Source organism: Scyliorhinus canicula, chromosome 22 (genome assembly GCF_902713615.1).
Source record: "Scyliorhinus canicula chromosome 22, sScyCan1.1, whole genome shotgun sequence".
Lineage (NCBI taxonomy): Eukaryota > Metazoa > Chordata > Chondrichthyes > Carcharhiniformes > Scyliorhinidae > Scyliorhinus > Scyliorhinus canicula.
In genome coordinates this window covers 19155026-19168828 of record NC_052167.1, presented here as the reverse complement: position 1 = coordinate 19168828, position 13803 = coordinate 19155026, and the positions used below count along the sequence as shown (strand labels likewise).

General features: G+C 50.0%; 1 protein-coding gene across 1 annotated transcript in view; it reads right to left on the bottom strand.

The window, feature by feature from the left end:
* Window positions 1–2906: 2906 nt before the first annotated feature.
* The window catches only part of si:ch211-223a10.1 (palmitoyltransferase AKR1), a 42730-nt gene continuing 31833 nt past the window's right edge, over window positions 2907–13803 (bottom strand). Inside the window, exons 8-10 of the mRNA XM_038783008.1 lie at window positions 9578–9660; window positions 6748–6938; window positions 2907–4485 (exon numbers count right to left, since the gene is read on the bottom strand). Coding sequence (XP_038638936.1) covers window positions 4021–4485; window positions 6748–6938; window positions 9578–9660 — 739 coding nt within the window. The 3' untranslated portion in view covers window positions 2907–4020. The remainder of the gene's footprint in view (window positions 4486–6747; window positions 6939–9577; window positions 9661–13803) is intronic.

Genomic DNA, 13803 nt, shown 5'->3' with positions numbered 1-13803 from the left:
GACAGGCTTGTAGCCAGAGTGACAGGCTTGGCTCCCTGTCAGACGGGGAGCGGTCTGAGTGGGCCACAGGAGGCTGGGAACCTAACTTGCTCGAGGGTACGCTTTGGCGGTGAGGGAGGCTGGGGGTGGGGTGTGCCTTGTTATCCTGGGGTTTGGGGAGGGGTGGGATCGGGCCTGAAAAAGTTACCGTCTACATTTAAACCGGCATACCAGATTAAACCAGAGGCTGGCAACTCCATTAACATATTTAAATGGCCAACCCATCTCCTGGGAGTGGGTTCGCTGCCCTGCCTGAACTGAGAGTGCTGGGGTTGGGTTTGAGACTTTTAAAATATTCTTAACTTCTCACCCCGTTCCATCGTACCCAATTCTGAGAGGTGGAGTGATGCCCCAGAACTATTGACGTACCTGCGAGTGTACCCTGATGCACGATCAATTGCACAAGAGGCTCAGATTGGGTACAACTGTGGCTTTATTGCAGTCAGATGCGTGGCCTCATACTGCAGCTGGGTAAATGGCAGATCAATGGAGGACACACATATTTATACAGCTCCTTGTGGGCGGAGCTAGCCGGCCGGGGCTACCGGCGAACCTGTAGTCCAGGTCCTACCTTACATCCCCTAATACAGGTGCACACAGTGGTTCACCACATACCCAAAGATACAGACTGTGCACCCATAGGGGAATCACTGCTTAGCATTGTCCTGCCTGCCAATGGTTTGATGTAGAGCATTGCTAAGGCGTGGTTATACCTTAACAAGAAATGTGGAAAAAACCGAAATCCACAATCGCTTTTCGTGGAACCCAACAGTGCAGAAGGAGACTATTCAGCCCCTTGATCTTTATTGATCCTCCAAGAGCACCCCACCCATGTCCAGCCTCCCCCACCCAGTCCCTGAAAGCTAACCTGCACATCTTTGGAACACCAAGGGGCAATTGAGAATGGCCACTCTCCATCTCTGGACTGTGGGATGAAACCCACACAGACACGGGGAAAATGCGCAAACTCCACACGGTCACCCAAGGCTGGAATTGAACCCAGGTCCTTGGCGCCGTGAGGCAGCAGTGCTCACCGCTGTGTAGCCCCTTTTTAAAGGGATGTGTGCAAATGTACAAAAAGAAAAAGGGTGCAAGACTATCTCTGGGAATCACCGATGCTGAATGACCATCATGACAACCCTAATATTTTATGATGTATCATTGACACGATTTTCACCCTGGGACAAGCAAGACTTTGTTTTCAGTTCCCTGGATTGGCTTCATCAAGTTTATTCGAAAGTGACCACACCGACATCCCTTCATTACATGTGAGATATCTGTTCTATCCGTGAAAATCTGATTTATGGTTCATGGTTTAGTTTTGAAAGCTTCCCCCCCCCCCCCTTTCCTCTATTCTCTCGACGCACATGTGTTCTGAATAAACCTTTGGTTACAAGTCGTTCTCAATCAAAGCGAGCAGCCCAACTAAGCCACTGACAGGATGAAGAGTTAAGGTCACCAGAGAAGGATCACAGCTGGGGAAGAAATCTGAAGTCTATTAAGTATCAAATGTTAGCAAGCTTGTCCACCCCTGCGCTCTGTGTGGGCAATCAAGCACAGGGATGTTTTAGAATAAAGGTTAATTGTGCTTCAAAGATGCTGTTGGAGCTGCTGAACGCAATAGTGAAAGCAGATTCAAAAAATTAATTTACGGGATGTGGGCGTCGCTGGTTAGGCCAGCATTTATTGCCCATCCCGAGTTGCCCTTCAGAAGGTGGCGGGGAGCCGCCTTCTTGAACCGCTGCAGTCCCTGAGGTGTAGGTACAACCACTGTGCTGTTAGGGAGGGAGCTGCAGGATTTTGCCCCAGTTACAGTGAAAGAACGGCCGATATATTTCCAAGTCAGGGTGGTGAGTGGTTGGATGGGAACCTCCAGGTAGTGGGGAATCCCAGGTATCTGCTGCTCTTGTCCTTCTAGATGGTAGTGATCGTGAGTTTGGAAGATGCCGTCTCAGAAACCTTGGCTAGTTCCTGCACTTTGGAGCCACCTCCACCTGTATTTCACTTCCCTTGTGCGACGTCTCCCCTTCCCTCCCTCCTGTGACCTTACTTTTGGGTGAAGGATGCTGGGAAGTAACCAACCCAGGGTAATGTATTCCCAGGCCCACCCTAGGCCTCAATCTAAAGCATCGCCTACTGCAGCAGTGTACCAATTTTCCATTTGCCATAGCCATCCATAGCCTCTTCAAATGGTTGAATATAGATACACCGGATAGATGTGGCAGAGTGTTCCTGCTCACCTAACCTGTCTCCTGGGCTGTACCTTGCTTGATTCATTCTGCTGCCACCTTTTGAGGGATCGCAAATCATTTTACTGACAAGTAGGAAAGCCAGCCCTTTGCAAGGCAGAATACGAATTTGTTTCTGCCTTTTGTACGAGTCCTCAACATCGTACTTCTCTTGCGACACAGTGGCACAGTGGTTAGCACGGCTGCCTCACCACGCCACGGAACCCGGGTTCAATTCTGGCCTTGGGTGACTGTCTGTGCAGAGTCTGCACATTCTCCTCGTCTCTGCGTGGGTTTCCTCCGGGTGCTCCGGTTTCCACCCACAGTCCAAAGATGTGCGAGTGAGGTGGATTGGCCGAGCTAAATTGCCCCTTGGTGTTCAGGGATGTGCAGGTTAGGTTATGGCGTTACAGGGACAGGGCAGGGTGGACAGTGATGTGGACCTGGGTAGAGTGCTCTTTTGGAGTGTCAGTGCAGACTCGATGGGTCGAATGGCCTCCTTCTGCACTGTGACGATTCTATGATTAAAACTTCCCCACACGGCTTCAACAGTTAATCCCACGCTCCATTATTAACATCAGTAAAAATGGAAAATGATGGGTCTCTTTAGATTAAAAACATTAGGGTAGACAAAAAAAATGACGTCACATACGATCCAAGTTTAGAAATTGCGGTATCGTGACAGACGCTCATGAATGTATGGTACTTTCCACCCAAACAAAAAGAGCAAAGTGCTTTCCATGTGCCCATGTTGTCAGAATATCATTGAGGTTTGCAGTCAAATTGAAGGCCGAGAAGCCTGACTACTAGCCAGTGTGTTCTAACCCTCACGGAGATCATGTTGTTCCCCATGAGCTCGGGAAAATATGAACTGCCTTGTTAGAGGGGCGGGGCTTTCCCTTAATAAGGGAATCCTGACCGGTATAAAACCCCCTGGCCCACATCGGGAGTACCCTTCGGGGAGTGGAGTTTTGTAATTGATCGAACCTTTTGGGCAAAATTCTCCCATCGGGAGACAAAGTGCCGACGCCGGAGTGAAAACCGGAGTGTTTCACTCCGGCTTCGGAGGCCGCTCCTCGTCCCCTATTCTCCCACCCCCGGGGGGGGCTAGGAGCGGCGCCTGAAACTGTAATGGCGGCCTGGTAGTTGCCTGGAGGAAACCTTTCCACATGCCACTTTGATTGAGGTATCACTCTCCTGGCATACTCCCCAGCAAGGCTCTGGCTGGTTATTGCCCGATGCGCCTCCTGTTTGCCCCCGGAGTCTTCATCTGTTTTGCTGCCTTGGGTTTGATCAAGGGGCGTGACCTTTGGGAGGGATACAGCGAGTGGCTGAGGGGGGTGGCACGCTGCGATGTCTCTCACAGGTACCTCTAGCATGTGTCACAGCCTGAATTCTAACACCCTGGGGCGCATTATTTAATGTATTGCGCACGTTTCAGTGGAGCAAGAGTGTGTCTGGGTGCGTTGAGGTACACGTTCATGTATCAACCAGTCTCAAAAGTGTGCCACTTGAATAGAAATGATTTTGTTGCAACCCCAAACCCACTTTCAACCCCAGCACCCCACCCCACTCATGCACTAAAATGGCGTCACTGTGGGTACATTTGGGGGGCACTGACCACATGAGCCACATGATCCTTACTACATATTCAATTGTAACTTCTTTATCTATATCCCCATTTCACAGATGAGCCTTGACTTAAATACTAACTATACCGTAACTTCAAAAAAGGAGAATGACAATAAACCATTTAAAACTGGCTGGAAAATTTTCCGTGGCAACTTTGCAGCCTCCTCCCGGTGAGAAGGAACGTCGCAACGTTTTTCAGACGTCGTCCCCAGGTGTAGTTGGCTGCGTCTGCCATATTCCTGAAGGTGGTGGTGGAGTTTGTGGAGATCATCACCAGCTGATCCTTCAGGATCACAAGCTCCCACACGGCCGTGGCCAAGTTCATCAGGGCCAGTCCCACCACCCACGACTCGTAGCTGAGAACAGTCTGGGCGATGTCGAGGCTCAGGCCGTACTGGAGGTTCAGGCAATAGATCGCCATCGCCGCGAAGGTCAGGTGGCAGGCGAAGACCTCCACGAGGAACAGGATGAAGAGTCGTTGATTATCCTTGGCCACACACTTCATCAGGAAAAGGCAATGGTGGTCATAGTTCACCATGCAGGCATTGCAGAGTCTACAGTGTTTAGTTTGTTCTGGCTGAATAAGCTAAAGTGGACAAACAAAAGAACATTTAGAAGTGAATTGGCATCAATTAGCCCCTCATTCCCAGTAAAAATGGAACCTTGAAGGAGACTGCATAGTTACCATCTCCGATTGGACGGGTTTCACCCCGAGATCTCCTTTTCCCCAATTCCAATTTTTTTTATAACTGAAATCCTCACAGAAATGTTTTAAATAAACACCACACTGATTTTCCTCCACGCATCAGGAAGCTGAGGAACAAGATGAGGCCCGGCTATCGCTGGGCTCCATTTTAATATCCTACAGCCCTGGGAAATGATGTCCCGGTCAGAGAGCGCGGCTGTGGAAATCACAGCGGGAACCAGGGAATGGTCCCCATCGTAAGGAGTAATTCCTAAACATATGGCAGGATTTTGGCGTTTGAGATGGCCTGGCCAATTTAAACTCACTGCGACCACTGGGGCTACTGGGAAGGGATAGGGGTTTAACATTAATCCCAATGAGTTTCAACAGCACCAGCTTTATATAGCACCTTTTAACATGGAAAAAAATCTGGGACACATTGGTGGGAATGTCTCGACATCTGTTCCTTCTGCTCACAGGCCTACGCGACCTGTCTCTCCATTTCATTTTGGCAATATTCTCAACTTGCTCGTTCCGTTAACAATCCCGTGCACCTCAATAAGATCACCTCATACAACCCACTCCCCAGGGGGTTGTGGCAAATCCGGCTCTTTCTGTTTCGATCATTATGACACTTAAAAACTTGGTATTCAAAATCGAAGGTTAAATGAGTGGGCCACGGGGTGTCAGGTGGAGTGTAATGTGGGGAAGTGGGAGGTTGTCCACTTGGATATTACGAACACAAAAGCAGAATATTTCTTAAAAGGCGGGAGACTTCAAAATATCAACATTCAGAGTGACTCGCGCGTACTCGGACAAGAAAAAGTTAGCGTTCAGGTGCAGCAATTAGGAAAACAAATGGCATGTCGGCCTTTACTACAAGGAGATTGGAGAATGAGGATAGGGAGTCTTGGTAGAGTAGTACAGGGCTTTGGGGAGGCCACATCTGGGATGCTAGACCCAGTTTTGATCTCTTAAGGAAGGATATATTTGACTTGGACGCTGTGCAGTGGAAGGTCACTAGATTGGTTCCGAGCCTGAGAGGGTCACCCTATGATGAGAGGCTGAATAAATTGGGCCTATACCTTCTGGGGTTTAGAAGAACGAGAGGTGATCTCCTAGAAACATAGAGGATTTTGAAGGGGCTCGACAGGGTAGACACAGAGCTTGTTGCCCCCGGTGGGAGTGTTTAGAACAAAGGGGCACGTCCTCGGGATAAGAGATTTAAGGACAAGATGAGGAGAAATGTCTTCACTGGTACGGAGCCTTTGGACCCGTCTATCCCAGAGAGTTGGTAATGCATCACTATGGACTATATCTTAAGAACAAGAACAAACATTCGGGCTCTTAGTGACCATGGGTTTGCGGAGAGCGGGCAAGAATATGCAGTTGAGATAGAATATCAGTCATGGTCATACCGAAAGGTGGAGCTCGAGGGGCTGAAGGGTCCACTCTTCCTCCTGTTTCTAATGTTCTTTAAAACATGAGGACTGTCATGAGAATCAGTTCCGAGCACTGCTACAGCGAGCCACTTGGCTATATTGTGCTGTTACTTGGGGGGAACCAGGGATGGACAATCTATGGCCAACCTTGGCACTGAAGGCCATGTCCCCCATGAATGAATGAAAACATTACTCTGTGAATTAGTGTTTATTTGAGGAGGCCTTGTGGGGCAGTGGGTTAGCATCCCTGCCTCAGAGTCATGAGCTGCGGGTTCGAATCCCACCCCAGGACTCGATGGCCAAGGAAGGTGCGTTCTTAATGAGGTCAAACAGATCAAGTACCAACCTGCAAAATCTTTCCAAAGACGCCAATGGCTGGCGGCAAGAGCGGGAGAGACTTGTGGTCGGCCATTCTTGATGTGGAGTGGCCCCTCTCCAGCTATAAGCCCCTGTGACAGACCAGTGACCTGTTCTGGGAATAACTAGCTATGGAAACAGGAGTACGTCTGCCTGAGTGCAAACACTAGGTGAGGGAAGAGAACTGGAATTGGAACATCTACAGGGCGTCAAACTTTATAGATGATCACTGAACTCAACAGTGACACGGCTGGCGAGCAAGGGGAACTGCAGCTGACAATTTACATTTCCCCCAAATAGAGAAGTTAAATTTTGCGGTGAATTGAAAACTCTCAGCGATATAACCAGCACGCTGCCTCATTACCTCACAGTAGGTGCAGAACCTGGACGGATTCTGATTCGCTTCGACGAGCTGAGTGACCGTTGAGTACTCGGCAACACAGCTGGTGTTCCGCAGGTTCCCCGGGTCCCTGGTTAGCAGCTCCTTGAACATCCACAGCAGGAAGGTGGCCAGGGTGGTCATGTACCACAACAGCAGCTTTGCTGGCCAGAGGGGTGTCATTAGTCAAGGAATGGCCTCCTTGCCTTTGCGTAGCAGCAACAACATGGAAAATGACCGACGGCATTATGCAGACGTGTCCTGCCCAACCGTTTTCCCCTCAACCGAAACCGGACACATTATAAACATAACAGAAACTGCGGGAAATGCTCAGCAGGTCTGGCAGCGGAGAAGCCGAGCTAATGCCTGGCATCCACGTTTGGCACGGCGGCTTGGGTGCGAAATCCGGCGAGAGTCAGACAACGGGAATTTTGCCGGCAGTGCAAGGGTTGGCCCCCCTCGGAGGGGGGAGGGGCTCCACTGGAGAGAGGGTCTGTGAGGAGGGGGCTGTCCATGTACGTGGGAGGGTCCACGGCGATGAGGGAGGGAAGGGGGATGCCCTTGATTATTTGTTGATCGGAGATCAATGCACCCTTTAAGAATGGCGCCCCGCTCTCGGGATTCCCGCCGTTTTCCGGCCCCGCTCCGTGACGGCTTCCTCGCCCCAGCCGTCACCCAGCGCGGGAAGGGGAAAGCTCCGCCCGACGTTTCAGGTCGACGAGCTCTAACCGGAGTCCTGATAAAGAGTCAGAGGACCTGAAAGGTCAAACCTGCTTCCTTCTCTCTCGCTTTCTCCGCAAGGCACTGCCCGACCCACTGAGCATCTCCTGCATTCTGTTCCGGGTTCTAATCTCCAGTGCCCACAGAATTTTGCTTTTGGGCACATTTCCAAAATCAGGTTACCCGCCTTCTTATTTCAGTGTCTTTTCTGCTGGCTCAGAATCCTGGAACTCCCTCCCTAACAGCACGGCGGGTGTGCCTACACCGCAGGGACTCCCGGTTCAAGGAGGCAGCTCATCGCCACCTTCTCCAGGCCAGTTAGGGATGGGCAATAAGTGCTTGGCCTAGCCAGCGATGCTCACCGATGTTAAAAATTCTGCCCTTGCCAGAAACACCAGGAGGAAAGAAAAAATATTCCGATTTTCCAAGGCTCTCGAATTCAGTTAATTATCTTTTTAAACTGAAGTCAGCAGCATCATATAGGAAGCAGCGCTGCCAATTTGTGCATAGCAAGCTCCCACAAACAGCAATGCAATATCGACAAAATAGTTAATGTTAGTGATGTTGACTGAGAGATAAATATGTGCCAGGGAGCATTCCCCCCCCCCACTCTCCGTTAGAACAGTGCCCACGGAATCTTCCGCAGGCATCTGAGGGCGCACTGGTTTCATGCGTCTGCCTGACAAGATGCAAGGTAAACAGTGCTGTGCTCCCAACAGTGGCAGTCTAGACCTTTTGGTTTCTGGCTTCAGGACTTGAACTCTCAACCCTCCACGCAAAGGTTGAGAGCGTGTTACCAAGTGTTAACGGAGCTGGTGCACAAAAAGTGGCAAACCTTTCTTTCGCCTGAGGCACTGAGAACAGGCCGCACCGGGACAAACAGCCCCGCTCCCAGTCCCGAGGACTCTGAAAATGAAAAGAAAAATCGCTTATTGTCACGAGTAGGCTTCAACGAAGCCACTGTGAAAAGCCCCTAGTCGCCACATTCCGGCGCCTGTTCGGGGAGGCTGGTACGGGAATCGAACCGCGCTGCCGGCCTGCTTTAAAAGCCAGCGATTTAGCCGAGTGAGCTAAACCAGCCCCTGTAGCTGCTGTCTGTGTTTCGCAAAGGCCCTGCGACGTGAACAAGCAGTTCATCGGCAGCGTCAGGTGACCAGCCAGGCCAGGAGAATACAGACCCTTGGGGGGGGCGGGATGAGCGAGGAGTAACTGCTACCTTTAGATGGATAAATGTACGCATAGGGAAGAGATGGAGGAAAGAGAGGGAGGATGTGGAGAAGTATTGGGGGTAAGAGAGAGAGAGAGGGGGGGGGGGAAGGAGAGAAAGAGGGAGGAAAGCGAGATGAGAGAGGAGAAAGGAGAAAAAGATGAGAGAGGAGAGAGGAGAAAAAGATGAGAGAGGAGAGAGGAGAAAAAGATGAGAGAGGAGAGAGGAGAAAAAGATGAGAGAGGAGAGAGGAGAAAAAGATGAGAGAGGCGGGAGGAGAAAAAGATGAGAGAGGAGAGAGGAGAAAAAGATGAGAGAGGAGAGAGGAGAAAAAGATGAGAGAGGAGAGAGGAGAGAGGAGAGAGGAGTGAGAGCGGAGTGAGAGCGGAGTGAGAGCGGAGTGAGAGCGGAGTGAGAGCGGAGTGAGAGCGGAGTGAGAGCGGAGTGAGAGCGGAGTGAGAGCGGAGTGAGAGCGGAGTGAGAGCGGAGTGAGAGAGGAGTGAGAGCGGAGTGAGAGCGGAGTGAGAGCGGAGTGAGAGCGGAGTGAGAGAGGAGTGAGAGAGGAGTGAGAGAGGAGTGAGAGAGGAGTGAGAGAGGAGTGAGAGAGGAGTGAGAGAGGAGTGAGAGAGAGGGAGAGAGATTCAGGCTGAAGTTTCAGACTTCATGGTGTTTCTTGGCGTTGAGTTTTAATGTTCCTTGGTGTTGAGTAAACCCAGTTCAGAAACTACCGTGTCCAACGCTAAAATGAGAGCTTATTGCTTTCACACAGTGAACCATTTGTATTCGGTCTACTAAACCCAGTTGAACAATCCACAGACTGGCAGCGTGAAGGTTACTGACCCATCACTTTAGAAGTCTGTTAAATACAATGGTGTGTGTAAAGGATATCTGGGAGGAGCTTCCAGTAGAAACAGAACAAAGAGTGAAAGATCCCAGCAGCAAAGGTGCCGACGTACATTGGGTTTGGTGACCTGCAACGAGGGAAAATAAAGACGGTGTTAACGTTAAGCTGAACACCTGATCTTACTTCTCTCTCAGCCCGAGGCTCAACGGCAATATAGTAGCGTGTGTGTTTTTAATTAAAAGTGAGACACCGACCCTGAGGCCAGGATACACGGTCTGAAACCCGACTACCTTGCACACTAACTTTGACAGACCACTATCCTCAGGCAGCAACCTCGAAATCGGCCTTCTTTTGAGATAGAGAGAGAGAGTGAAGACCTACAGGAATAGTGCGCCATTTTCAGTACAAGGACAACAATAATGCCATGTGAGGAAAGATTGGACAGGTTGGGCCTGTAGTCCTTTGAGTTCAGAAGAACGAGAGATGATAGAATTGAATCTATAAGATTCTGAGGGGGGTTAGACAGAGTTGGGGGGGGGGGGGGGAATGTTTCCGCTCATGGGAGAGAGTAGGACTCGAGGGCAAAAATCGCAGAATAAGGAGGTGCTCATTTAAGACGGATTTGAGGAAGAATGTCTTCTCTCAGAGGGTGGTGAATCTTTGGAATTCTTTACCCCAGGAGGCTGTGAAGGCCGAGTCCTTCAAGGCTGAAATCAATAGGATTTTAATCAGTCGGGAATTAGGTGAGGCAGTGGACTTAGTAACGTTAGATCAGCCGTGATCTTATTGATCACAGGTTCAAAGTGAGGTAGGGGGGGATTGGTTCATTGGAGATGTGCGGGGGAAGTTTTTTTACACAGATGGTGGTGGTGGCCTGGAATGCACTGCCAAGTGAGGTGGTTGAGGCAGATACGTGAGCGACCTTTAAGACTTATCTGGATAGGCACATGAACAGACGGGGTATGGAAGGATATAGGCGGTCGGTCTAGATAGGACACTTGATTGGCGCAGGCTTGGAGGGCCGAAGGGCCTGTTCCTGTGCTGTACTGTTATTTGAATGGCTCGAAAGGGCTGATTGGCCTAATCCTGTTCCTATTTCTTCTGGACTTAAGTGACACGATGATTAAAGTTATATGCAATGAATAAAAATTTGCCCGACATTTATGTTCCTGAAGGCAAAGCACCTTCGAGATGTAACTACGACTGTTATATTCTAGATAGCCAGGCAAAAGGCCAATTGTTACCCAGTCTTATTTGTATTTACAGAGTGAGGCATAACAAGCGTATACCTCCTAACTCTGCCACGCACAATTTCAGTATCGCTTTCTACTCTTTTTAATTGCAACAAAAACAATAAATTAAACAAAAATGGGAAGAGTGACACCCTCTGGTGGGGAACTGTAACTAAAACAAAAGGTCAAAGGGAAAAACTTAACTAACGAAACCAAATTGTCATTAGCAGGGGCAATGATGCACCCCAGCACCCCGCGGTGCCCACTGGTCACGGAAGAGCATCTCCTTATGACCACTCAAGTATAACCCTAATGAATGCCCTCCACCTGCACATAATCAAACACAACTAATGCACGATTAACAAACCCATTATCCGGTCGTTTGTCAATATGTTGTCGACTCGAAACGTGATCACGGCTGAATGAACGGATCGTGGCTAGGGTGGTGGTTGGGTTGCTTCCACAGGGAGCGGAAAGATTGTCCGTGATCCCTCTTTCTATTTACTAGCCAGTGATTGGTGGTGGTGAGGGTTTTACCATCTACCATCGAATTCCTACAGTGCAGAAGGAGGCCATTCAGCCCATCAAGCCCGCACCGACCCTCCGAAAGAGCACCCTGCTTAGTTCCACTCCTCCCGCCCTCACGGGTCATGGACCATGGCCAATCCACCTGACTTGCACATCTTTGGACTGTGGGAGGAAACTGGAGCACCTCCGGAGGAAACCCACGCAGACACGGGAAGAAATTGCAAATTACAACCAAGGCTGGAATTGAACCCAGGGCCCTGGCACTGTGAGGCAGCAGTGCTAGCCACTGCGCTACCGTGCTGCCCCATTGTGGGATTCAAGCCTGGAACATTGATCTAGGTTTGGCGTTTACCAGTTCAATGACCTTGACCACTTGAAGTGGCCACTCACAAGGAAAACGACCACAGGGTGAAGGGCCAGAAGGCACCGTGACTATGTAAACATGCCTCAGGTGATGGTGAGGAGGACAGAGAAACAAAACCGGCTGAGGAGAGAAACGGGCCAGCCTTAAAATCTTCTGCAGCTCAGGTTATTGAGCTCAGCACTGCCACCACTGGTAAAACAGAGGAAGTGCAGCACCAAGGGACTGGCAAAGCGTGCCAGGGAAAATCAAGGGTGGGATTCTCCGGTGCCCCAGCCACGTGCTTCTCGGAGGCCTGCCGTTCGTTGGCGGTGGGAGTCTCTCTTCCCGCCGCCTGTCAATGGGATTCCCCACTGAAGCCACCCCAGGCCACCGGGAAACTCGCGGGCGGGGTGCGCTGCCAACGGAAAAAGCAAATCCCAATGGGCGGAGAATTCCGGCCAATATTTTAACCAATTGAAAATCTTCCAGCGTCTCATGGAAGGAACACAATTTTTCAGATTCTCAGCGTGGCTGTGAAGTGCTGAATGTCAACACGACCCACAATTTCAGGCTGGATAGTGGGGGAGCAGTCGGAAACATCCCAAATTTACCTGTGTGGAATTTCCTGCTCACACTTAGTGATGGTGGGGAGAGGAGCCACGGAACGTAGGGCTGGGAAAGGGAGTGGGAAAAAAAAAGGTTCGCAGGAATTCTTGCTCCTGATCACCATCTAGTGGCGAGTTCTAAAAAGTACACTTGGAAAATTTCAGCTTGGCTTACTAAATTGGTTTCATCCCCTCTGGAAGAATTATTGATCCCTCAGGATTCCCTTGAAGTTTCCAGGAACGGTTTTCAGGATTTGGGAGAAAAGAAAAATCATAGGGACCTTAAAAACAAAGTGTTATAAAAAAAGCAAGATTCTTTGGACACTTTTGGCTACAGGTTTAAAATAACGTGGACGCATTGGGCTGTTGGTCAAGAATCATCCAATCAGGTGGCAGCACGGAAGCATGGTGGTTAGCATAAATGCTTCACAGCTCCAGGGTCCCAGGTTCGATTCCCGGCTGGGTCACTGTCTGTGCGGAGTCTGCACGTCCTCCCCGTGTGTGCGTGGGTTTCCTCCGGGTGCTCCGGTTTCCTCCCACAGTCCAAAGATGTGCGGGTTAGGTGGATTGGCCATGATAAATTGCCCTTAGTGTCCTAAAATGTAAGGTTAAAGGGGGGTTACGGGTATAGGGTGGATACGTGGGTTTGAGTAGGGTGATCATTGCTCAGCACAACATCGAGGGCCGAAGGGCCTGTTCTGTGCTGTACTGTTCTATAATGTTCTATAAGGTATTGCGGAGCTTTGAATGGTCTGGTAAGGTGGGGAGCCGTGATGATGGACATGCCGGGTGCCCTATGGAGGGAGGCAGCTGATCGTGTAGTAAAATGTTCAAGTATCCCTCCAAACGCAGTTGGCAACCCAGCTCTCACTGGTCGCCTGGTTTACTGGCGATCGGTACATTGAATTACCCGTGAGAGATGGGTCATTAGGCTAGGCACAGAAGTGGGCACACCTTAGGGTTGCCAACCCTCCAATTGGCATGAAGTCACCAGGAAATTAAGGTCAATGTCTAGGCCGCTGCTGTGTGCAGAGAGACATCACGGGAGTGTTTAAAAAAAGATCTTTAAAAAAAAAGAAATACGTTTCTTAGAAGACTGATAGTCGGGGGCGGGGAACAGGTATATGGCTGACAAGACAAAGCTTCCTCCGGCTGGTTAATGAGACTGCTTTCCACTGGGCAGGGGAAGGCCGTGTGTCACAAGGTTGGGTGTGTTGGCCGACTCATGGCTGGGGTGTGGGGGATGTGATAAAACCTCCAGGAATATATTTAATCACAGTTGGCAACCCTCAGATACCGAGCGAGAGCTTTCCCCCACTGAACTCGGCCAATTTGTGACCGGCTGTAGAGCCCCCGACGTGACAGTGACCCACGGTGACTGAATATACCCCAGCCAATTAACTAAAGCAGCATTCATTGCACATGCACATCGACCCGACTTCATCTGAATACATTTCTGATGCCTATTCCAATTCTTCACTGAGGTATTTGGGCAGGGCAGAATAGGGAGCAGATCCTGCTGGCATTATCGATCTGAAAAATCACTTTGGGAAGTTCAGGAT